The sequence below is a fragment of the Catharus ustulatus genome, chromosome 8 (assembly GCF_009819885.2).
Source record: "Catharus ustulatus isolate bCatUst1 chromosome 8, bCatUst1.pri.v2, whole genome shotgun sequence".
Taxonomy (NCBI): Eukaryota; Metazoa; Chordata; class Aves; order Passeriformes; family Turdidae; genus Catharus; species Catharus ustulatus.
Window position 1 is genome coordinate 34,774,686 of NC_046228.1, and position 25,773 is coordinate 34,800,458.

Below are 25,773 nucleotides of genomic sequence, written 5' to 3' on the forward strand. Positions count from 1 at the left end.
CCGCGCCCCACAGGAGGCCGCAGAGCTGTGCTCGGGGGATTGACGGCCAGTTTTTCCGAAAAACTTTTATTCTCGAACCCGATTTTTTAACGCTGCTCAAGAGGCAAGGTGGGGTCGCTGTCCGTGTCTGGATGAGTTTTGTTCCCTCGCAGTTATGAGTTTCCAGGCACAGCCACAGGGTCAGAGATGTCCTTATGGGCAGCAGCTACTTTGTTGGGCAGAAAAAAAACCTCCCAAAACACCTAGTAATTTCAACAAACATGATTTTTCGCCATCCTCAAAGACAGGCTGCTTTATCAAGGAATAAAGACAAAGAGGAGTGTGTAACAAGCTTTTACTGTCTCATAAAATTCAGCTCAGTCCAATTATCTGTAGCAGAGGTTAACCAAGTGCTCTGTTAAAGTCCTCGATTTCCATTCTTGAACCAGCTGTTTCTCTTGATGTTTCCTTGCCTGTTTTTGAACCTGGAGAACCCTTGTCCTGCCTCCTGGGGAAATTCCTCCAGCTCGGGCAACTCACTGGCCACCGACAGCTGCCAGCGCCGCGTGTCCCTCCACCGCTCCTGAAACAAAACCAAGTGCACCACACTTTACGTGATGGCTCCACATCCACCACAGAAAGGCACCTGCAGCATCAGAAGCAGCACTGAACGAAAAGGCGTTCCCAGACAAACCCCACCCCTGCCAAAACAGAGCATTAGATCCCCCTTGGGAGACACAGTCCTGTGGCAAAGGATAAACACAAGGGACAAGAGGGAACGAAGTCAACAGAAAACTGGTGAACTCTCAAATATACTGGAGAGGCCAAAAAGCATTGAATTTTGTTTAATGAAATCAGATAATATAATGGGAACAGAAATGAGAAGAGCTATGCAGGATACTTTCTAATGATTATGCTGTGTTCTTTCTAATCACTCTGTTGCCTATGCAAAATCCTTATTAAACCACAAACCTCCCAAACCATCCCATACTCAAGCTTTAAGGCAGTTGCCAATTTTCAAATCACCAGGTTTTAAAGCCAGCTCTGGCTATGCAAACATACCTGTATATTACTCAGTTCATCAACAGGGATATCAAAGCACACGCCCTAACAAAACAAAAAAAACAAACAAAAAGGCACAGATTTACAATGAAAGAATAAATAACCAATATTTATTATTACCAATAACCAATCCCACTACATATATATTTGTGATGCTTTTTCTGCATTATCATTTAGGAGTAATGTCTCTATTAAGTCTTTTAAAGCACTCAACTAATATCAATCTATTTTTTTCAATAGTGTTGGCATAAACAGCATACTCATGATAGGCTGCCATTTCCTGAGAAATGAGATTGAGTAGGGACAGTGCAGTACCAACATTCTGTACCAGAACTTCAGAACTCCAGCCTCAATCCCTGCACAAACTGGCTAGAGTGAACACACACAAAGCCCCAAATCCTTTCATTCCCAAGGCTGGGCCACCTTACCATCTTCCCCTTGAGGAAACGCATTGCAGATGCTTTGTTATCGATTTCCTCCCCAAGCTGTTCCTTCAGCCCCCGCCAGGCATAGCCCATGGTATGCATCTCTATTGAACACTTCAACACCATGGTCACAAAGCCCTGCAGGAAACAGAGACAAATGTCTAACAAGGCTAAACTTGGTCACACCTACTGGAAGAAAACATTTTAAAAAACCCCAAACTCATACAAGAACCACAGTTCAATCACATGGTATGTCCAAAACTGTGTTACCATACAATGACCTGGCCCACATTCCTCCCAAAATGCATTAAAAAAAGGAAATGCTGTACTTTTCTTCAGTCAAGATCTCTTTGAGATCAGGCAATCACATGCTATAGGTGCAATATGACAAATGTAGAAGATTCCTGATAAGGGGGAAACTACAATAGCATGAAACAATCGAATTGCTTGTAAAATGCCATTAGATGTCTCTTACAGCATCAAAGTCTGGCATCACTTCAGTCTCTGGGGAAATTCTTTCCATTTTCATCACAAGAAAATCTACCGATTTCAAGTTTCTCCTAGGAAGAGCCAATTTCAGCTAAAGGAACAAGCAACACAGCAGGAGCCTGGGGGTAACAGCTATTTAGAAACCCAGCTGAAAAAGTCTGGGAAGGAGATGCCACACAGGGCCTGGACACAAGCAATTCATGCATCCATCCTACCAGGCGTTAATCATTACTTACAGCTGTTGAGTTGAGCAGGGAGCGCTGCTGGATGTGAGCTGCCCCAGAAATGTGCGCCAGGGCTGCAGCCAGGGCAGCCACTGCCCCCTTCTCATCTATCAGCTCTTCAGCTGATTTCCTGAAGTAGTCTACTGCAGAGGGAGGAACGGCCTCCAGCAACCTACACAGTTACAAGATAGGTTTAAAGAGATAAGAAAAGGCCATTGTGAAGTGCAGCCATGTTTAAGACATACCCTAAATTGGTTATTTCTGAAAAAGGCAGGGGGGGAAAAAAACAGGAGACTAAGAACAAGCTACTTCTGTAATGCTACTTCTGGTACAACAGCTCCCCCATCATTTTTCAGTACACAGTGAACCCAACACCATGCCCGTCATCTGCTTTATACTGGTCAAATCCTCACTACTTATAATAATCTGCTCCAAGGCAATTTCCACCACAGGGGCAGCACACGGAATAAAAGCCCACAACCTTCAGAAATAATACAAAAAACCACAAGCCAGGGCTAGAACACCCTCACTGCTGCAGAGGAACTCCTCATTACACCAAGTACTGCTTTTTGCACGCTGTTTCCAACCACATCATGTGAGCAAACAAAATCAGTTTCCTCTCATGACAGTAATTTCCTCTTCTGTCACTTACTTCTGATTCTATAAACAAAGGTTAATTTTTTTTCCAAAATGTAGAGAACATTATGTTCTAGGAAATGGTCTATGCTCAGCACACAGAGATTTACTGATACCATCTTATGTTGTCTATACACAAAGCAGCTGACTTCTACAACACAGGCAGAGCCATGCTCACATACAAGCTGGATCCCTTAAAACTTTGCATTAAACTCTAAGCCTTTTTTAAGAACAGGCAAATAAACTTACTTTTTGGCATCACTACTTGAAGCTTTAATTACATCTGTAGCAGAGGGAACGCCTACACGCTTAAAGGTAATACCCTGAAATCAAGAAAACAAATTAAAGGTATTTTCAGCAGTCTACAATTCAATCTTGTCTAAATCACATTACTGAGATCTCTACTTACTGTTTGCAAGATCAACATACTCTTTACTAAGTCATTTCCAAAGCTAAAATAAAGCTTTTAAGTTCCCAGCTTTGTTAACCTGGAGCTACTTTACTCCAACATACATGCAGGCTGTGATGCAAGGCATGGTCTGCCTCGTGCATTCCTGTCCCAGCCTGCCTGCTGACATCCACAGAGGACTGCCAGCATGGGAAAACTCAGGCAATGCAAAAACAGGCTGATACAGAAGCATTTACAAACACCAAATATCAGCACTTCAGGCTTACTAGTGCAGCCTCTACTGGAGAGTCCTGTTCTGGACTCAGCAAGCCATGACTACCAAGCCTAAGAGTGGCAGGGCCCTTTTAGGAGCTGATTCATTTCCTGAAGCAGAGGTCTGAGGTACAACTCACCGCTTTGTGCTCGACTTGTTTCAGAAGATCTTCTTCTCTTCTCTGAAACAAACAAATGCAGATGCCGGTGCGGCCAGCTCGACCTGTGCGTCCAGAACGATGGATGTAGGAATCAACATCCTTCATAAATTCAGATCAACACAAGAAAACCTTATGTTATTTACACTGCTGACATTTCCCATTAAACACAAGCTAAATTCAAATTCAGAAGCCTAAGGACTGACACATTATGTGTTTATACCCAACTTATAACTACACATAAACCACTCAGGTTTATATGCGCTCCCCCACCCAAAGTATGCTGCTCAGCTTTAACCAACACTGCTGAGACATTTCCATTTTTTTAAATTAAAAGCTCCCCTGGAATTTTGAAATATGGAAAAGGCAGCAGAAATATTTTAGAATATTTATGAAACTCAGCAACATTCAGAAAGAATTCAGCAAAGCTGCACAATGTCAAAACCTATCTTATGAGTTTCCAGAGTAAACAAAACCCAAGACTTCAATCAAAGCTCAAACTGTAAAAGTATAACTACAAAATTTTAGGCCTAGCATTTACAAAAAAATTCACGTAATTTGTGAACTGGAACAGACCATACATCTGATGAAATAGAGAAATAACCCATCATTCTGCACCCCCCCCCCAAAAAGAAGTTAATACAATTTTAGTTTTCTCTAATGACTTACTTTTGGTGGTGAGCACTGTATTACAAGATCAACCTCAGGAATATCCAAACCACGGGCAGCTACATTTGTTGCAATCAACACTTCAAACACACCGTTTCTGAAGCCTTTTAATGTAATCTCTCTCTGTTTCTGTGGAATGTCACCATGCAAGGACTGGGCATCCTGTCAGTGCAACAAGACATTAACATGACATTTAATGGGAGTCTAGGCTGCAGCATCTAAAGATTAACTGCAAACCCTAAAACACTGTGCAGAGCAATAGAAAATAATTACATAGCTGATACCAAAGGAATATAAAGCCTCCAACTTTGTTTGATCCTTCTCTGGGATTTACTGTGAAAGCAGCATGGCCAAGAAGCAGAAATTATTGCTGCAAGTTTTTAATGTGATGGTATGTGAGATTTCTCTAATACTAGGCAAACCATGTATTGCCATCACTGCTTGCTCTCCATAAATCAGCATTTAGTATCAAACAGGATTTTCTCTGAAAAATATGCAGCACTTTTCCTCACATTCAGCAAAAGGCCAGTAATTCAAGTAAGCACAGAAGACCTGCTCAACAGACTACCTGCATTTCAAACAAACTCTTGGCAAACCCCCTATGGGCAACAAGACATTTCTTTCTCCCATATTAGTTGGATTTTCCTGAATGACTGTTCAAAGACCAAATGCCATTACAAGATGGGAATATAAACAGCACACTAATATAAGATAGGGCATGTCCACTAGACTAGCTTCTGCTTCTTCCAATTATTATTATTATTATGGCCATTCAGAATAGGCTGTATATTTCCTATTGATCTGTGTCCTTTACTACTTTAAAGATAAAGGAATAAATTCATAATCTCTGTCGAGAGGATATTTTACCTTCAAAGTTCAATTTTTAGAAACAGCTTTCACAAGTCTTAAAACCACCCAGAGAACTAATTTTCTCCACACACTTGCAACCTCCTATTTATTCAGGGCATTCAAGCCCTGGCTGTCCCAGCCACTGCTCTCTGCTCAGCCTCAGTACCTGTTTGAGAGAAGCATTCATAGCCAACTCATTTGCTTCCCTTTTGGTCTCACAAAAGACAATGGTCCGCCCACGGCTGCCACTGTAGACCTGGATGATGTCCCCAAGAACTCCTGCCCTCTGAGATGAGCGACACTGTATAGCCAAGTGCTGTTTGGGACAGAAGAAACAAGAAACTTATGGTAAATCTAAGCCACACACAGAACAGACAAAACAAACAAACAAAAAAGCAGTTTAAGTTTTTTAAGCTGACAAATGACAGCTCCCCAAATGAGAGCTTTGCCTACAAAATCTGTGCGTCAACTATGTGAAAAGTCATTCCATACACCCATTTAAAAAAGTCAGTGCATAACCCATTTTATCAAGGCCACTTCTGCACTGCTCTGCAGCAGAATAACTCACTTCCACAGTTGTGGCTGTCCTTTGAGTCTTCTTTCCAATCAGGTCAATCTGTTCATACTCATCTCTCATGTATTTTTTTGCTACGTCATAAACCCATCGTGGACAAGTTGCAGAAAACAGCAGCGTCTGCGGGTTGTTCTCGGAGCCTGGAAGGAAAGGCCATCGACTTCAGACAACTCAACAGACCATGACACTTGAGAAGTGATAAAAAAGCGAGAGCTGCTCTCACACTGACAGCTTTCTATGTGCCCAAAGTCTGTACAAGATGTGAAGAAACGTTGCCAGCAATCAGCTTCCCGTGGCTTTCAAAGCCATAGTGAAAAGTCGGGCTCTTAGTAGTTGAGATTTCTATTTCCAGTAATTCAAGCCTTTTCAAAAATTCTGGCATTAATGAAATGTGGCAAGGAGTTCCACACATTAAAATAACCTCCTTCTGGGCTGTACCTGGTACCTGACAGCTTTGCTAAACCCCCACTACATCCCTAGTTGTCAGCTTTGAGTGCTGACAAGTGTACAGACAGACCACAACCCTAACCCTCTGCTCAAGTCACCTCTCAGGATGAGGAACACTAGGGATTAGGGAGTTGGGTTTGCTGTTTTCCTTTTTTTTTTTACTCCACTCCTTCCTGAGATGCCACTTCAGCCATTCAGCCTTCTGTCACCTCTCTTTGAACATTTTCCAATCCTACCATGACCTTTTCTAGCGTCACACAAAGAATTTAAGTTAGAGGTGCACCAGGAGTTCTTAAAGCAGCACAACTGTGTTCTCTGCATCGTCCTATATTCCTCTCCTAATGTCAGAGTTCACCTTTCTTGTAGGAGGATCCCAAGATTTCTTCCACTTGTTCAGCAAAGCCCATGTCTAACATATGATCCACTTCATCCAACACAACATGCTTCACTTTGGAAAGCTCCAGCTTGCTATTCTGAATGTGGTCTTTGATCCGGCCAGGAGTTCCCACTAGAATATCGATGCCACTTTTAAGATGATCAACTGGAAGACAGAAACAAGGACAGTGTCAGACTGCTAAGAAGAGCATGGCAAAAAGTTAGCAGTACACAGCAACACTTCTCATTTTAGAGGCAAAAAGCTGCTGCCCTTTAACCTAGAATAAAGCACAACACCCAAAGGTAACAGACACAGAAGTTAACTGCAGCCCTGGCTGCTCTGTCAGGAGTACCAGCCAAACCTCACTAAATTTACAGAGAAATACACCAATTTCCAAGCAAAAATCAGCTGACATTAGAAACCTTCAGAGCTTCACTACATGGGAACACTTCAGTTTTCCAGCTAAACTTTGCCAGTTCTCTCTGGAGACACACAGAGCCACAGGTACACACACCATTCTCACACAACTAGTTCTCCCCCTTTCCATGGACTGTCACCTAGTCCTGGTCTATGTCCACACCAAAAAAACCATAAAGAAGAAATTAACAGGACTAGACACTTCACAGAACTACAGCCATTCCTTTCCATAAAGATTTGCTGGAATTAAAATAATTCAACCCAGGCTGTGTGCTTCCTTTGAAAGCCACACCATTTGAGTTCCTGACTGAACTCAAAGTCTGAGGGGGCAAAAAGCCCATTTTTATTTATGGAGTGCATTATGGAGAAAGTCAGCTCCAATCCATTAGTAATTCCTTAGCAGTTACTTACGCTGTTCTTTATATGGACTTCCTCCATAAAAACAAGCAATCGACAGTTTCTTGGTGAAATTCTTGAAGTCTTTGGCTACCTGAATGGCCAATTCCCTGGTTGGAACAAGAACCAGCACCTGAAGGGAGAGAAGAACAGACAAAAATGCAGCTGTGCTTGGGAGAAGGTGTAGGAGAAAAGAGTTTACTCCATGTCAAACAGCTTGCCCTCCCATCTTTATTCTACATTCATTGCAGAGGTGCCCACAACTTCCCACCATCCCAGCAATATTAACATTCCCTGCCTCCTGGAGGGAGAGGGAACAAGGGAAATGCTACAAGATAACTGAGACTAGAACAACAGTGATTTTCTTTCTTGTTAAAGCCAGATAAAAGACACTTCAGCAGCGTAACAGAGGGCAACAAAAGTGCAGCTCAGTATTAAAGAGTAGGAACAGTCACTAAATCTGGTGTAGTAAGATTTTAAAAGATACACAGCATGATGCACTCCAGCCACACACCCTTCCTTTTCTTCACCAAGCTGCCTTTTTCCATAATCTACCCTTCCCCCCAACATTTTATTAAAGAACAAACCAATAAAACAAAGAGCTGAATTCATCTCTTAAAATCTTTCAGACAGTAAGATTTTCAAATTTACATTGCCTTTACAGTTAATAAAACAAAAGGATAAAGCAGGTAACAAATCTGCAGACTATATATAGCTCTGCAGTTTAATGATAAATATATGCACTGCAGTGCACAGGAACAGGTATCTGGTTACCAATTCCATCTCTGGTAACACACCACTTGTATCTCTTGAGTATCCAGACATGAGAGGGAGAAAAAAACCAAGTCTTCTGTTATCACCAATTTACAGCAAAAAACAAGCTCAGAGAACAGAGCCAAGTCCAGGTGACTCAAACATCACCTCAGAAAGAGGCAGAGGAACTCCAAAGCTGCACCCTACGTGCCCAAGTGCCTGAGACTTCCCAAACACTGCTGCAGTTCCCTGACTGTTTGCCCAACACAGTCACAGAGGACCCCAAACACAAAACGTGTCATTACTGTGATGCTGCAAAACCCTGTCACGCTCTATCTCCTGATCTGAGCAAAGTATTCAGCATTACAAAAACCTGTAAAGGACAAAGAAGTCCCCAATGAAAAACCCCAAAGCAACAGTAAAATCACTTTCAAAGCCTGCCATGCTCCAAGGTCTTGGTGTAAGCCCTTAAGTGTAAGTTACTTTTGGTGCACGGCCTCTTCTCCCATCCTGTGAGACACTCTGGAGTTTTTCTATCAGCGGAAGAGCAAAGGAAAGGGTTTTCCCAGTTCCTGTTCGAGCTTGAGCAATTACGTCTTTGCCATCATATATGGGCTGGAAAGTCTTCACTTGCACGGGAAACAGATATTTTACACCTCGAGCTGTAAGATAATTGAAAGAGGTTTCACTGAAAGGTGAAATAACAGTTAAAAGCTCTCAGTGAAAGGCACACCACCTCAAATCCTGTACACAACAGAAACTCCAACTTAGAAGAAAACCATGTATCTTTGTGGTTTATTCCTTCCCACAGGGTGAGTGTTGAGTATCCACAATGAAATACAGTCTTCTTTGAGATGTACAGTTTAAGACAACAGGAGAGGAAGGAAAAAACTCAACGTGTTTTTTCTGATACAGCTCAAGATTTCGTGGTAGCTGGGTTTTCAAGGCAAGAAAGGGATGCAGTTTGTTTGAAAACATTCTAAAACTTCAAAGAGATTTTGTACAGTGGAAATTAAACAACCCATCCAAAAGAAACTTTAGAGCAAGGAAAACACAAAGCAACAAGGAGAAATTTTTCTGACAAACAAGAATTGCACATCTACCCAACACAGGGGATAAGAACCCTACAGCAATTACTTCCTCAACAAAAGTAATCACAAAAAGATATGAAAATGCCCCAAACTATGAGAATAACACCAGACAATCTGTTCACACAAGGCAGTCTTCATACACAAAATTTCATGAGGTTTGTCTAAGAAGCAATATTGTAGACAGCAGACATAGAACACAAGTAAACATATACTAAAGAATTACAGTAATTTCACAGCTATAAGGCGCACCCTTTTGACTAAAATTTTCCCTCGAACCCGGAAGTGCGCCTTATAGTCCGGTGCGCCTTATCTGATGTACAAAGCGGCGAAATTTGCCAAACCGGAAGTGTGAGCTGAGAGCCGTGGGGGGAGCCGGAAGTGCCACAGCAGCCGGCTGGGGATGGGCCCGGAGGCCCACGGCACCGCCCCTGCCAGGTGGAGGCAGGCCACGGGGCCCGAGGCACCGCCCCTCTCCGGTCCAGGCAGTCCCGGGAGCCCATGGTTGCCGGGTGAATGCGGGCTAGGGACCCCGCGGCACCCCCGCTCCTGGGTCCAGGCAGTCCCGGGGGCCCATGGCTGCCGGATGAAGGCGGGCTAGGGGGTCGGCAGCATCCCCGTTCCAGGGTCCAGGCAGTCCCGGGGAGCCATGGCTGCCGGGTGAATGCGGGCTAGGGGGGCCGCGGCACCCCCCTTCCCGGGTGGAAGCAGTCCCGGGAGCCCATGGCTGCCGGGTGAATGTGGACTAGGGGGGCCACGGCACCCCCCTTCCCTGGTGGAAGCAGTCCCGGGAGCCCATGGCTACCAGATGAAGGTGGGCTAGGGGGACGGCGGCACCCCCGCTCCTGGGTCCAGGCAGTCCTGGGGGCCCATGGCTGCCGGGTCCAGGGGGGCCCGGTGGCTCGCGGCACCGCCCCTGCCGGGTGGAGGCAGGCCCGGGGGCCAATGGCTGCCGGGTTGAGGCGGGGCCTCGGCCAGCAACTGCACGGGGTGAGCTGGGGGCGGAGCCTCGCTGCAAAAAAAAAGCGCGCCTCATAGTCCGGTGCGCCTTATATGATCTACAAAGTTGCGAATTTTGCCGAATCCTGGGGGGTGCGCCTTATAGTCCGGTGTGCCTTATGGTCGTGAAATTACTGTATATATAAAAAACGATGCTGACAAGAAACATGTTTCTAGAATGCATATCTAGGAATAACTACTCCATGAAGAATAATCTCATCTTAAGGCATCTGAAACTGAACAAACCAGAAAACTTTTGTCTACTAACAGCAGATTCTCTAAATTCAGTGACTGGTTATGTCATTCTTTCCATACAAATGTACAATTTAGGACTATTTACCCTTGGCTTGTGCAGGTAACAGAGCCCAATTCTGGCTAAACATTTACAGAAATGTCTTTTGCCACATGAACTAACCTGTGAGAAGTTTGATAGTGTTTTCTGAGAGAGGAAAATTAGAGAAGGCGCCTTCTTTTTCTTCTTCTGTAAGCTCCTAATAGGATAAAAAAAACCAAAGAAGACTATAGTCCTCCAAGATGAGCATAGCACATACCCTACACAGTCACCCAATAAAAGCTGTGCATTTGCTTTACCACCACAATTTAACCAGATACCTCCTTCCTATTCAAAGAAAAAGAAAGCCCTTTTGATGTAGGCACTTGTACATACATGTCTGGCAAGTCATGAAATGGAAAACATTTGTTAAAAATCTTAAGAGTCCACTGAAACCATGAGAAAACTAGTTTTCACAACATAACATATCTGGCATCACAATTCACTGTGCAAAGCAGGATTTTCCCTCTATGTGGTACACCATGCAATGAGCTTTGAACTTTACACGAGGAAATACTTAAAACACAAAATTTGGCTTTTACTTCAGAAATCCAATAGGTCACATTGTTAAACCTGATGTACAAAAGGCACTCTCTTGATTCATGTTCCCACCTTAGACACAAAAATGCTCATACATGGCGCCCTTGCACGTTTGTGTGAGAAGTGGGAATTAATGAGCATAACAGAACACTTTGCCAATACTTCTTAAAGGTGCTGCCAGCAGAGAAAGCACGATCACAGCACAAAGCACAGCACAGTTCTGAGACAGTGTCTGCTTGTGCAGCAGGAGGAACCTTTGCGGGACAAAAGCTGTGACACGAAGAGCAGCACACGTGGAAACTGCTCCCCTAGCAGGACACGCTGCACCAAAGGCTTGGAATTTACCCGGAGGGGGAAAGCACGTGGAGAGCAGCTCCCACGTGCTGGTGCCGGCGGAAGGAGCGGGATGAGGGGTGGGATGAGAGGCGGGATGCCCGGCATTCCCCACGCCCAGGACCAAGCACATCATCCGAGGCAGACAGCGGCAAAACGTGCTTAGGACAAATGCCTCATGCTCCTACGCTGTCTCGCAGCTCAAGTCTCCACAGTGCTGTTAAGCCCACTAATTACTAGCAGAACGTTAATTATCCAAGATAAAGGCTTCGCTGGCAGAGCATCCCTACCTCGTCCTCGCTGTCCTGCTCTCCGCTCTGGGCAGCCGGGGATGTCACGCTGCCGCTCACAGCGGAGGATGATTTCACCACGTGCTGCGACTCGTCGCTCTCTCCCACCAAACCATTGCTCTTCTCCTTGACTTTTTTCGTCTTCTTGGGCACAGGGGGCTCCAAGTCGCCATCCCCCAGCCCGCCCTCCTCGGGCTGCGCCTGCTCGGCCTCGGCCTTAGCGCGCCGCTTCCCCTTCACCTGCCGCTTCACCTTCTTCTCCGGCGTCTCCTCCTGCAGCGGGAAAGCCGGGGTCACACGGAGCGAGGAAAGCCGCGCTCGCACCGAGGGACCCCCTCGCTCCCCAGTTCAAGCCCCCCAAACCCGTACAAAATGGCCGCACCCGCGGCCGCACGTGGCGCTCCCACCTTGACCTTCCTCCGGCGGCCGCGACGCAGCGACTCCGCGGCGGCCGGCGCCTGGGGCTCGGCGGGGCTGTGCTCGGGCTCGGCGGCGGGCATGGCTGCCGGCTGCTCCCTGGGCAAGTGCTCGGCTACCGCGCTGCTGCCAGTGCCGGGGTCGGTCTCGGCGCGGTGACCCCCGGAGGCGCGCCCCGCCCCGGCGCGCAGGAAGTGAGGCGGGCGGGCCGGCCCGCGGGGCAGCGCCGCCGCCAGCAGCACCAGCGGGCCCGCCCCGGCTCCGCACAGCCCGGACAGCCACCGCCCGCCGATGCTCGCCGGGACCGCCGCCCGAGCCGCCGGGAGCCCGAGCCGCGCCGCCCGACCCCACACGGCCCCCATGCAGCCGCCCCGCCCGGCGCGGCCCGGCCCGGCCCGCCCCTTCCGCCGCGCCGCCCGCGGCCCCTTCCGCCAGCCCCGCCGCCGCCATGAGCGCCTCACGGGGCTCGCCTCACGGCCCGCTAGCAGGGCTCTTGCCACGGAGCCCCCCTCGCTGCCCGCAAAGCCGGGCTCGTTCCCCGGCGTGCCACAGGCCAACAGTGACACGCTCGAGGGAGACCTTACTGAGCTCAGAGCTCCACAATGCCTGCTCGAAGGCTGCTCGGCGGCGTTCCACAAGCGTGGCACCACCGCCTGTCGGGGCTGCGTTTGTGGAGCTCGGGCTTCTGCCGGCGTCAGGGATGCAAGGAAATTCAGGGCTAGGAATGTCTCTAGGCTAGGGATTTTCAGGACTAGGAACGTGCCCAGCATTCTCATCGCGCTTTTCCATGCAAGTTAAATAATCTCAGCTAACTTCTCCACGTGCTCGGGAGAAGGGCCTTGACCCCCGAGGTAAGCATCTTTCACAGTTGTAATACTGAAACATAGTTTCACCCATCGGATACATGGACCTTGAGTTTTTTGACACAGACATACATCAACATACTGATTTACTTCATCCTGAAAGCCTGTCAGCTCCAGGATGTCCTTGAGTAAGGGCTGCTGCTACGTGTTCCTCACCAGGCTTGAAAATAGACCAGGATCTTACACTGAAGAACATCCTTACCTGTGACAATCAAGGGGTTATGGGTCTCCCTCACAGTTCTTGCTTCCCCTCTTGCTTTGGAAATTGCCTTTCCTACCCCCATTTTATAAGAAATCACAATTTAAAAAAGAAACTGAAAACTAGTAAGTTTTAGGGAAAGATGAGCTTCATTACAAATCCACAAAATAAAAACCAATCGGCTTTATTTTTCTCCTGCTGCCACGCTCCCAAATCTGGCACCTTCCCACATCTCCACCTGCAAAACACTGCTTCAAATACACGACAACAAAATATGAAGTTGTAAAATAATATTTAATTTCATCAGAAAATGTACAGGTTTGAGCAGCAATTCAGACCTATGTATTATACAGTGAACCAGGCTACACTTTTGAACACAACAGACATAATATGGAAAGATTCAAAGAGCAATATGAGAAACAAAAGAAACAATTCTTTTTTTCTTGCAGATTTTTTGAGGTTTTTTTCTCCTTTGCACTCTTTTTTAAAATTAACAGAACCTTGTTTATGAGCAAAGTAGTACTGACAAAAAAAAATATCTTAATGAAGTATTTTCCCCAATGGTACAAACACACAGAAACAGCCTAGTGTAATGTAATATAAAATACTTCAGTCCCATTTTTTTCTCACTTCTGGATTGTTGAAGTTAATGTTCAAATGCTCTGCTGAAACTTCTTTTCTGGCCTCTGCCCCTAAATCTGTTTCTGCCAGAGCCACCACGCCGCCCGTTCCTGGAGCTTGAGAAGCTTCGGCCATTTCCTCCACCGCTCCCTCCTCGTATGGATTCTACCAACTCTGGCAATTCAGTCGCCACACACAAACGCCAGTGTTTTGAATCTTCCCACCTTGCCTGTTGGAGTAAGTCAGACATAGCAAGTTAAAATCTAGGAATACAAACACAGTGTATGCAATAATTATTCAATTTGCTCAACTGAAAAGGTAAAATATGGGATTCAAGCTTCTAAATGAAGGGATCAATAATTTTGGTATGGTAATGCTAATGGCTACCAAGCAAAAGATTGAATTCACTTTTGTGAAGAGAATTCTGGGTGAAATTCACTTTGCTGTGGATAGAATTCTGGGTGAAAACAGGAGGTGGGGAATAGAGAAAAGGGGAATAGAGCTTGCTGCCTACAGAGATGAATCTGGCACCACTTTTCTCAGTGCAAAAGTTTCAAGTTACAGACTTTTGGTCACAGGGGAATGCCTCAATAAAGAAACACTGTGAGCTTGTTCTGTTCTTCAGTTCCTTCCAAGCCATCCCTTTTGCCATTAAGAAAGGCAGGGTAAAGGTTTTGAGTCCAACCCAGTCCAGCCAGTTTAATCTTCAGCCTGCTGTACCCAGAATTTGCAATGAACATACCTCTATTTCTTTTTGGTCTGCCACAGGAACATCAAAGCACACACCCTAAAAAAAAAAAAGAGTAAATTTGAATGCATACAAGGGTAAGCGTTTTAAATGACTGCAACTAAAAACAATAGAGCCCACAAATCTACACCTGAGAGGCAGACACTATCAGAACTGACATTTCCTAAGAAATGCTTTTCTGCTTTGTCATTAATGCAGAGTTAAGATGCTTAATACCTTGTACCTGTTCTGCTATCCCCATAGCCATGCATTCTCCTACCTCCTGAGCATGTCAGCAGAGCCCTAAGCACTAAAAAAACAGATTGAGGCCCATCATCAACAGTGCCTGGAATAGAGAAAAAGACCAAATAGCTCCCCTGACAATTGCTAAGAAAAGGCTGCCTTCAGAAAAGCCTGGTGTCAAAGAAACAAAACAAAAACTTACCATTTTTCCCTTGAGGAAGCACATTCCTTTCACCTTCCTCTCAATATCATCACCCAGCACTTCCCGCAGTCTTCGAGAGGCATAGCTCATGGTGTTTATTTCTTCAGAGCAGCGCAGTATCATTGTAACAAACCCCTAAAAAGAAATGAGGCATGTTCCACTGGGGCAGAGGAATAAGCTTCAGCACATACATCAGACAGGAGAAACCTGCCAATTTACAGCTTATTAATTAAATACTTGAGTAGATCACTCTTACATCAAGTATCTTTACAGCTACTATTTTGTTGTTTTTAACAAAATCTGTAGTTCCTAGTGGCTTTAAGTACAGTTCTCAGACAAAATGGTTAGGAGACAAATGATTCTCTATTCAGCCAACAGAGAGGTGTGCTGTTTCTTTCCAGTTTCAAGGCAAGCACTAAGCCACACCCCCTCCCTTACCGCATCCGAGTTCAGCAGTGAGCGCTGTTCAATGGAAGTAGCCCCCGAAATATGGGCCAGAGCTGCAGCCAGAGCATTAACTGGTCCCTTTTCTTTTATTAACAACTGAGCAGATTCTTTGAAATACTCAATAGCAGTCTGAGGAACAGAATCCAGGCACCTAAGTAGTTAAAGCAAAAAAAAAAAAATTAACTTATACACCAGTATGCTCTGGAATAGAAAAAAAAAAAACAGGAGACCAAGATTTCAACAGTGCTCAGAAAGTTCAAAGAGACAGTAAAGAATAATTCAAACAGCTCTTCTGAACTAGGAAAGCAGGAAGATGCAACAGGGGTTGAGTCCCCAAACACACCTCATGGCATCTTTGCTGGAAGCCTTTATAATGTCTGTTGCAGTAGGAACACCAACACGCTTGAATGTAATGCCCTGAAATTTAAAAGGCAAAAGACAAATAAAAATTGCAGACCCTAAGTAATTCAGTTCTAAAGAAGCAGTATTGAACTGCAACACAACAAGCATTTAAGTCTGTAGTTTTTTTCTTATTTTCACCTTTTAATTTCCAATTTTTCCCAGTGAAAATTGTAAGGTTAAGCTTACAGAAAAATAGGGAACACTTAGAAGGTTCATATGTATCAGATCAGTTTAAATGATTCAGTGACCTTAGACTGAAAATAGTAAACATTTTAGTACATTTCTGGGGAAAATATTTCTAAAAATTCTAAATCACTACTCTTAGTCTGATAGATTTGGATTTAAGTAGAAATTGCAGAGCCTTAGTCTAAATGTAACACTGTGTTCTGTGCCAGGAATAAACCATCTCATCACAATCACATACTTAATTGTAAAGGAAACTACCATACTGAACATTGCCCAAAGTGCAAAAATGCAAGTAACAGCTCTCAGGAAAGCTGCACCTATGCACACCACAGATCAGGTGATAACCAGGGTGAACCCTACACTGAAAAACTGAGTTTTTTCTCATTTCCACAAGGACAACCTCACTGGCATTTGCTGGGAAAGTGTGGGCATTAGAATGTGCAGTGCTCCCCCTGCTCCACAGTAACTGCACCCACCCTCCTCAGGGCACCCAAACCTCCTCTGGGTGCTTTATAAACTGCATTCTGTAATTGAACAGTCTTGCAATTAGAAGAAAACTGTACTTTACCGCCTTTTGTTCCACGTGTCTTAACTGGTACTCTTCCTTTCGCTGATAAAAGCAGATACAGATCCCAGTGCGCCCAGCTCGACCTGTGCGCCCAGAACGATGGATATAGGACTCCACATCCTTCAGAAACAGTTCAACAGAGCCTTATGAGTTACCTAACTCACTGTAATTTCATCAATTCATTGTATCACAGAACTTGTAGAAGCCATTGCAGTTAAGCCTGAACAATGCACAGTAACTGCATCGTAGAATTGAATTAGAAAACATTGTGTCACTAATATCGACCAAATATGCTCTTCCATAACCATCTAAAAATCATGGCTTGAAAACCAGAGCCATGAGCATGAATCAGTTTTTCCCCATGCATCACCACACATTTGGAGCGTGTGTATATTCACAACAATCCCATTCACCCTCCTGCACATCCACTTGAGCGTGGTTACTGCAGTATCAATGTCTCATTCACTGAAATATTACATTGTTTCTTTTAAACCATCTTAATTTCATCCACAGCCAATGCTCTATGGCCAATACCTCACATTCACCCCATTCCCTTGCAATCACCACACCCAGCTTCCAAGGGAAAGCTTTCAACATCCTCGTAAGAAGACATTTTGAGGAAATCATCTTTGAACGTATGAGGGACTGACACACTCCCATAAAATCCTGTAAGAAACTACTTCTTCATATCTGGATGCTTCTCTCCCCTAAGCACAATGCTGATGAAGAACTCTGTGGTGAATACCATCAGCTGATAGCTACTACAAGCACACCACTTGAGAACAAGACTACAGATTATTACAGACATCCAACATAACATCTCCTACCTTTGGTGGTGAGCTTTGCACAACCAGGTCAACTTCTGGGATATCCAAACCACGGGCAGCTACGTTGGTTGCAACCAGAACTTTAAATGAACCATTTCTAAAACCCTTCAGTGTGATCTCTCTTTGCTTCTGAGGAATGTCACCATGCAATGACTGGCAATCCTGGGAAACAGCTTTATTTTAGAACCATCTCAAAATCCAAAACAGTGCTTCATTTTGTGGTCAGTTTTGGGTACAACATCTTGGTATTTGATAGGTACTGTGTGGCAAAGTACAGAAGAAGAACTGAATTACCTGAGCTTATATTTTAGCTGTCTTACAATGTGTACTCAGTAATTCTTATTCATTTACCTCAGAGGCCTTTAATAATGGCAGGAAAACAGAACTGTCACATGTGTCTCAGGTCTATGTCTAATTACTGTGAGATACAAAAACTCTGCCCTAATTTGGCATCCACACCACCTATGCGATGCTTGGCTGTTTCAAAATAGTAATCTACAATTTTTGTTTCATGTCCATGAGAAAGAGTAAAATCCTATCTTGACCACACACAAAACCCTGCCCTATGCACTTTGAAACTCCCTCTTTAAAACTCACTCAGCATAGGTGTGACAGGTTTTGTTACTGAATACACATGATAAAATACCTGTTTGATTGAAGCATTCAGAGCCAGTTCATTTGCCTCCTTTTTGGTCTCACAAAAGACAATGGTCCTCCCATGGCTGCCACTGTAGACCTGAATGACATCTCCAATAACTGCAGCTCTCTGAGACCAGTGACACTCTATTGCCAAATGCTATGGAAAAAAAATCCTGGGATTAGCTTATATAAAGTTAAGATTCTTTTAAAATACATTTGGAACTGTTTAATATAGAAATAGTGAAGAACTGTACATTTCCCTGATGGGGAACATAAAAAATCTGTAAGGCTCTTATGTCCACCATAATTAATCTAATGTTCAACAAAATAATTACAGTAAGAGAAAATCAGGCCTCCAGTATATATATTACATTGCTTGCTATGGTATTGCTGCACAGCAAATAAAGGCCCACTGAGGTACTATACAAAGTTTGATAAAACTTCTTGTATACAGAATACCTGAAGTCAACTGTGATGTCCATGGAGATTTAAAAGCAGCAGGCTGATGTTAACGCGTGCCTTTTGCTTACAACTTGGATAAATTCAGGTACTGTTTTTCCCTGAAACCCACAAAACTGACGAGGGTCTTGGCTTGCAAAGCAGGATGTAACTAAAAATATGTATTCTATCACCATCTGTTGAAACCAGGTGGGGCAGTGTGATTCTTATCTCCAGAGGGGGATATCTTCTGCTAATGGAGCATCTGTTAAAACCAGGTGGGGCAGTGTTCTTTATCTTTTTCACAACCCATCCTTCCTCCAGGAAGATATCTTCTGTTAATGGCCATTGAGTCCCACTGTATGACTGATAAAATTACATCATCCCACTGGGAGATGGGGAGGAGCTAAGCATTCCCTATCTAGATAAAATCTGAGATTGGGAACATCAGAGCAGCCTTTTTCTACTGCATCACCACTGGACCTTTGGAGGAAAACTGCACCTTCTCCAGAAGCACTGCTTCAACTAAACCACATCTGTCACTCCAGGAGGATGCAGCCACCATTTAATGGGACTGCTACCTATACCTGTATTCTGACTCTGTCAGTGTTTTGTGTTTGGGGTTTTTTGTATTTTTTATTTTAATTTATTTCCTGCTAAAAAGAAAAAAAAAATATTCCTATTCCCATATCTTTCCTGAGAGCTTTTTAATTTCAAAAGTATAATAATTTGGAAGGAGGGGGTTTACATGGTCCATTTCAAGAGAGGCTTCTGCCTTTCTTAACAAACATGTGTCTTTCAAACCAAAACAACAAGAAAATCCTCTCTCTACCAGTGATGGGAGATGACAGATCCTAAATCCCAAAACCAGCTTGACTAGCTGTAACATGCTTTATGTTTAGAAAAAAAATTCTCAAAACAACTTCCAACATCACTGTGATAATGCACCTTAGGTAGAGCATAAAAGCAAAGGGAAAAAGCCTAAAACATTTCACATGAGATTACTCACTTCTACCGTTGTAGCAGCCTTCTGAGTTCTTTTCCCAATAAGGTCAATCTGTTCGTATCTAGATTTCATGTATTTCTTAGCCACATCATACACCCAGTGTGGGCAAGTTGCAGAAAACAGCAGTGTCTGGGGATTGTCTTCAGAATCTTTAAAAAAAAAATACAGAACAAGGCTTCACAAACTTCATATATTTTACCTAACAGATGTACACAGGTTGATTATTCATTAAAAATTAGGTTAAATATCAGTACCTAACATAAAGAAGCCAATTGAGCTTTTTTTTAATTTATGAAGTACCAACACCTGGAGTAAAAAATATTCTAGAAAGCCTAATAATTTCAAGATTATTAAAAAATTACTATGGCCAAAAAATCCAGTCTGTTTTCAAGCAGTGAAAAAGGTAAAAAGCTAATTCCTTTTAATTTGAAGAAGTCTAAGCACAGTTTAAAGACAGGTACCAAAGACAGTTATATACAGACCCCCAGATACTGAACTTTAAGCTTTGCAAAAGTTCTGTGAATGATTCCCACATATTCAGAATATTTAATATTCAGTCAATTCTAAACAGTCACCTTATACTTGAATTTTAGCAAACTAAATTATTACTAATATTTCCTACTATTTGTTTAAATATTGAGATTACCCTTCTTGTATGCAACTCGTAAAATGTCTTCCACTTGCTCAGCAAATCCCATGTCCAGCATCTGGTCAACTTCATCAAGTACCACGTGTTTCACCTTGGTAAGGTCCAGCTTGCCATTCTGCAGGTGGTCTTTGATTCGACCAGGTGTGCCAACCAAAATGTCAATGCCACTTCTCATGAGATCAACTGGTAAACAGGGAAGACAAGAGTCAGCAGTCAACTAAGAAATACTCACTCTTTTGTTATGGTAATAAAAAAACTGCTCTTTCTGACCAAAAAAAACCCCAAAAAAACCCAACAACAAAAACAGCTTACCTCCCTCCCCTTTCCATGTAACAAGGAAAAGCTTCTTTAATATTCTTTAGAAATAGTCAGTTCTTCCCAAATTATCTACTTTCAGTGGAAATGTAAAAAATTTATTTAACTATCTAAATTACTGAAATCAACTCCTTCCTCAGGTTGTACAGTGGGAAAACAATCAGGCCCCATGTCTCAAGATGTATCACAATGAAAAAGCTCATTCTCATTCTTTGTTTACAATCACCAAGAAAGTAAATTATGCTGTCACAACTATTTCTTCTTCACTTTACAAATCCTCTATATATCCCTTATCACATGAAAAAATAGATACCCAGTCACAGCTGTAAAACTAAACGTTTTTAAAAGAAAATGGGTTTTCAAGAACCCAAATCCAGATACTGTGTGTATACTGTTTCACTTTAAGGTACATGAGTAGATGAGTAACACCAAGAACTTAACTCAGAGCCACAGCTGTTAATCTCCATAAGAAGATACATTTTGAACTGCTGATATTCCCATAAATAATCTCCAGCTCTTGAACTGTAAGTATGTGTTTGGAAAGACCAACTGCATTTCTTAAATATGGCAGTCAATCAATATTTCAGTTATCAGTCCTAAGAGTCACTCACCTTGTCCATTATAGGGAGTTCCTCCATAAAAACAACCCACTGTCAGCTTTCTCGTGATGTCCTTGAAATCTTTCGCAACCTGATTTGCCAGCTCTCTCGTTGGACAAAGAACTAGAACCTACACAGAAAAAAGACAAAACAGAAGTTTTCTCAGCATGGTGTCTGCCAAGAAACCACTAGACTTCTGATCATTAATTTAGATCTGACCCTTTCTAAAACAAAAAAAAAAAATCTGTTTTAACTAATCATCTAAGCAAAAGTTGGAGAAACACACTGCTCAAGTCTTTTGCTACATCAGAATTTCCTATGACATGCACTCATTTAGGACAGGATAACTTCTTTTTAAACAGGCTAGGAGACTTAAATGTTATTTAACTTTAGCTCCTGAAAAGACCAGCTAGAAGACTTCTTCTACATGTGCATATGCTGTTTGAACACAAGACTGAAGAATATGGGTAACAAAAGGCTTTTGCACCTGCTCGGTATTGCTTCACAGCCCTGTGAGAAGGTGCAAGGAAGAGCTATCAGCTGTCTCTCAGCTTCCCTGTGGTTCAGGAAAACATGTTCAGCCTGCAGAGCTGCTGTGCTAATCCATATATCTGCAGAGGCAACCAAGGAACCATCTTCTCCCCCAACATGCAGCCCTCTTTGCAGGCAGGTTAACAGTTTGGAATCCTGGAATCCTTTATAAGGTTATGGCTCCCTTGAAGAAAGCTCTTCCTTCTCCAAAAGACTCTGCCAAATCTAGAGACAGAGTTCCCAGTCAGCCAAGCAGTGTGATGGGCAGATGCATACAACACTGCTAGTACTAGTTTTGGAAGGCATTTCAGGTAACCTGTGAGATAGCTGACAAGATAAAACAAACTGACAAAAATTATTAATGAGGACATGCTCACCTTTGGCCTATCTAAATTTATTTTGGAGGCACTGTAAGAATTCAGTAAAAAACCACACATGGTACTCCTTAGCAGAATGAATCTGCATTCTCTGGAGCAGAAGCTTCAACATTTGGCGGTGTTCCTAGTGAAAACTATGTATATTTTTAGAACCTCCCACTGTTTACATGTTTTAGAAAGAAACATGTTTGAGTAGACAGCTTTTATCAAGTTGTCAAATTACAATTAGCAACTAATCTGTTAGGATTTAGGATAAAAACAAGCATCCAGTAGCCACTGGCCCTGAACTGGTAAGCGTGATGGAGACAAATTAAATAGGAACACGCTGACCACCTGTAGTTTTGGTCTCCCTGTGGCAGAAAAAGGAACTGACAAGTGGATAGAGCTGTTGGGCTCTTCATCCTTCATCAGAGGCTGGGAGGCAACACAGGATGCAGGCAAAGCCCAGTAAACACAGCTTTCAAATCACCTTTAATGTGGTTTAGCTTACCCCTGCACAGACTTGAAGAGCTTCTCCAGCAGCTGAAAAACCTGAATCACTTAGATGTAAGACAAAGCAAAATCACCATTCTAGCCAGGTACAGTTACCTTTGGTGGACGGCCTCTCCTTCTTTCCTGTGAATCTCCCTGAAGCTTTTCAATTAAGGGAATAGCAAAAGAGAATGTTTTCCCTGTTCCAGTTCGTGCTTGAGCAATGACATCCTTGCCAGAATACACCGGGTTGAAGGTCTTCACTTGCACAGGGAACAGGTACGTCACTCCTCGAGCTGTGACAATTTCAAGACATTCCCTTAATATGGTCATTTTACAAGTGTTCTTTTATACTCTTCAGTGGAAATTATTCCAAGGAGAACTCCCATCAACTCTAAAGTCAGGACTCTATCATCACCTGCACTGATTAATTTGATCAGATGAGTTATTTGCAAAGAGTGCCCTGGGACTGTCCATTTTCTTCTCCCATTTCACACCATCAAACACAGTGCTGGGACATGGGAAGTTATTAGCCTTTATTTATGCAATACTCCTCAGTTCTCTGTGAAAATCTCTTCCTTTCAAATAATACATATCTCAAAACCCCTTCTGTTCTTCTTTTAATTTGTACTAATTCATGTATAAATGAACGTCAAAAGATACCAAATATAATTAGTTTTCCTTTATTCCCACCAAAATAACCTTTAATTGAAAAATTTTCACATATCGTTCTTTTTTCCCTTGGCTTGTGTCATTTAGAATTTTACTGCAAAGGCTGAACTGAACAACACTGTAAACAGCAAAGTTTGTGTTCAGAGGTTTATTTAGAGCAGGCAGTCAATGTCTTCTGCACAGCATCCATGCTTGTATGGGCACAAGCAGAGCACATCTCAAAACTTACTGATCCAGGGTGGTGAGCATAAAAACACGACAGAGACCACTGACATTCTACGGTCACACCTTGCCAAGAAACTTACCTTGAAGAAGCTGGACAGTTTCTTTGGAAATAGAAAAATTGGAGAAAGCACCCTCTTTCTGTTCTCCAGTCAACTCCTGTTAGGTAAACAGTAACTCAATTCAGATTCCATGTGATTATCATATGACTGTCAGTAAATTCAAGGTAATTCAAGTAAATTCAGCATAGACACTGGTGTCATACTCTTCAGTGACAGTGTCACAGCTGCAGCTAAAGAGCCTTCTTTGTTTTACCATCATATCTCAAACTTGGACAAAATTAGCAAAAGTGATCTGTAGGTTAAGGCTATTTCATATCTAACGGCACAGTTAATGCAAAACCCTCAAATCAAAGCTGAAAACTCTTAATTAGAATCACAGAATATCATGAGGTGGAAAGGTCACACAAGGATCACCAAGTTCAACTCCTGGCTCTGCACAGGACAACCCCAAAAATCACAAACACCTCATGATGCTGAATCATATTAAAGTTCCATCTCAGCAATTCGTCTGTTCTGCAACAGCCACCACAGCATCAGACTGCTGAAGTGAGGAAACTGTGGTGCACTGATCCAGCACTCCAGGATTTTCATAACTCAAAATTTTTGTAAATTCTTGGCAGACTGAACAATTCACTATTTTTAAATCTTAGAAATTTACAGCGCTTTAAACTGATTAGGAAGGGTGGGAAAGGGAATGCAACCCCTTCTAAATGTGGCCGTGTTAGAACGCAGGAATTAAGGACACATCACTACAATTAAAAGCAGTCATTAGCTTTACCTGGTCCTGCTCGCTCTCACTCTCGCTCTCACTTGACGTTTCACTGGAACTACTGTGTCGACTTCTGCGGGAGGATTTGCTGCTAAAGGAGGACAATCTCGACTTCTCCAGGCTTTCCTCTTTCGTGTGACCGTTCTGTTTACTGACACTCTTTGATTTCTTGGGTTTCGGGGCATAACGCTCCTCATCCGATTCCTCGCTTTCATCTGTATGAGTCTTGCCCCTCTGAAACTTGTCCCGGCGTTTAGATTTCTTCTCTTTTTTCTCCTTCTGGCAAGGCACAGAGCAAATGAAAACACACGCTCGTGGATCCAAGCGACACGGAACAGAGAAGAGGGCGCAGAATAGTTAAAGCTTGAGATGCACGTTCTAGTTACTGACGGGGGCGGTGGCTGACACAAGGCAACAGATCCCTGCCGGCCGCCGCCGCTCAGGAGACACGTTACCGACCACGAGACAAGCGGGCCTTCCTTTCCGGGGCTTTCCCCCGCTCCGGGCGCCGGGCACAGCACTTCCCGGGCTCCCGGCCGGCTCCGGCCGGCCCGGCGCGTCCGGCGGGGCCGCCCCGACACGCGGCGAGGCCGCGGCCCGGCCCGCCCGCGCACGTGGCCGCCAGGCCCGGGGCCGCCCCGCGGCCGTGCCGCGCTCACCTCGCCCGGCCCGCGCCACCGGCGCTGCGGGTGGCCGCGATACCAGGCCAGACTCGCCACCAGCGTGCGGGCGCGGCCAGGCCGTACCCGGAGCCCTTCCCCGGTACCTTGTGCCGCCGGCGGCCGCTCTCCGGGCCCGCCTCGGTGTCCATCGAGCAGTCGGAGCCCGACTCGGCCCCGCTGCTGCTGCTGCACCGGGTGGCCTCAGGCATCTCCGCTCGCCGCCGCTCCGCCACGCCGCGCTCCGCACCAGCCGCGCGCCCGCCGCGCGTCACTCTCCGAGCGGCCCAGGCGCCCGGCAGCCAATGGACGGCGGATGCGGCAGCGCGGGGGCGGGGCCGCGTCGTCCAACAGCCAATCGCCTGCGGCCGGCGCCGTGGGACCACAACTCCCGGCGTGCCCCGGGGGACAACGTGAGGACTGCAAGTCCCGGCGCACCCCGCGCGCGCCACACGCTGTGAGGGGGCGGCCGCCATGACAGGGCCGCCATGAGGGCCCGGCCCGCTGCGCTTCCCAGGGCGCCTTCCTCCCACCAAATCTCCTGTAGCCTTACAAGCTGATGACTTCAGCCTCCATAATTACCGCGGAGAAGTGTTCAGTAGTGAAAAGTCTAAAGTAGGAAAGGACAGTGTAGGAAAAGACAGCAAATTACTAAGATTTAAAAAGCACAAGCTTGTGGTGATAGCAGCATGAACCCAGCACAATCTGCTTGTAGCTAAGGGATAAAGCAAGAGGAAGAAGTCAAAATTAGCCTTAGGATGTAAAATCTGTGAAGCAGTCCTGACAGCTGCCAGGATGTTGACTCCTTATGGAATTGGAAGGTCAGCATCAGAGCAGGGCCTGTCCCACAGCAATGGCACCGGCCTTACCTGTTGTCTTCTGCCACCAGCAAATTTTCATTTTCAAAGAATAAACCCTGCTTGACAGATACAAACACACCAAGCAGACTGAGGGTAGCTGAGAGTG

At 44.5% G+C, this 25,773-nt stretch overlaps 2 protein-coding genes across 2 annotated transcripts; both read right to left on the reverse strand.

The window, feature by feature from the left end:
- Positions 1 to 245: 245 nt before the first annotated feature.
- Positions 246 to 12,889, reverse strand: LOC116999774 (nucleolar RNA helicase 2-like). The gene is made up of 15 exons (XM_033066747.2): positions 12,104 to 12,889; positions 11,697 to 11,969; positions 10,618 to 10,693; positions 8,599 to 8,777; positions 7,378 to 7,495; positions 6,529 to 6,714; positions 5,721 to 5,866; positions 5,319 to 5,468; positions 4,304 to 4,465; positions 3,617 to 3,736; positions 3,065 to 3,138; positions 2,192 to 2,351; positions 1,470 to 1,604; positions 1,042 to 1,086; positions 246 to 562 (listed from the first exon to the last, which is right to left on the reverse strand). The coding sequence occupies exons 1-15, from the start codon at positions 12,887 to 12,889 to the stop codon at positions 398 to 400; spliced, it is 2,775 nt and encodes a 924-aa protein (XP_032922638.1). The 3' UTR covers positions 246 to 397.
- A 561-nt stretch (positions 12,890 to 13,450) lies between these two features.
- On the reverse strand, positions 13,451 to 25,064 carry LOC116999704 (nucleolar RNA helicase 2-like). The gene is made up of 15 exons (XM_033066645.1): positions 24,915 to 25,064; positions 24,158 to 24,427; positions 23,401 to 23,476; positions 22,541 to 22,719; positions 21,057 to 21,174; positions 20,128 to 20,313; positions 19,485 to 19,630; positions 18,045 to 18,194; positions 17,399 to 17,560; positions 16,572 to 16,691; positions 15,759 to 15,832; positions 15,407 to 15,566; positions 14,969 to 15,103; positions 14,539 to 14,583; positions 13,451 to 14,025 (listed from the first exon to the last, which is right to left on the reverse strand). The coding sequence occupies exons 1-15, from the start codon at positions 25,017 to 25,019 to the stop codon at positions 13,822 to 13,824; spliced, it is 2,130 nt and encodes a 709-aa protein (XP_032922536.1). The 5' UTR covers positions 25,020 to 25,064; the 3' UTR covers positions 13,451 to 13,821.
- Between the last annotated feature and the right edge of the window lie 709 nt (positions 25,065 to 25,773).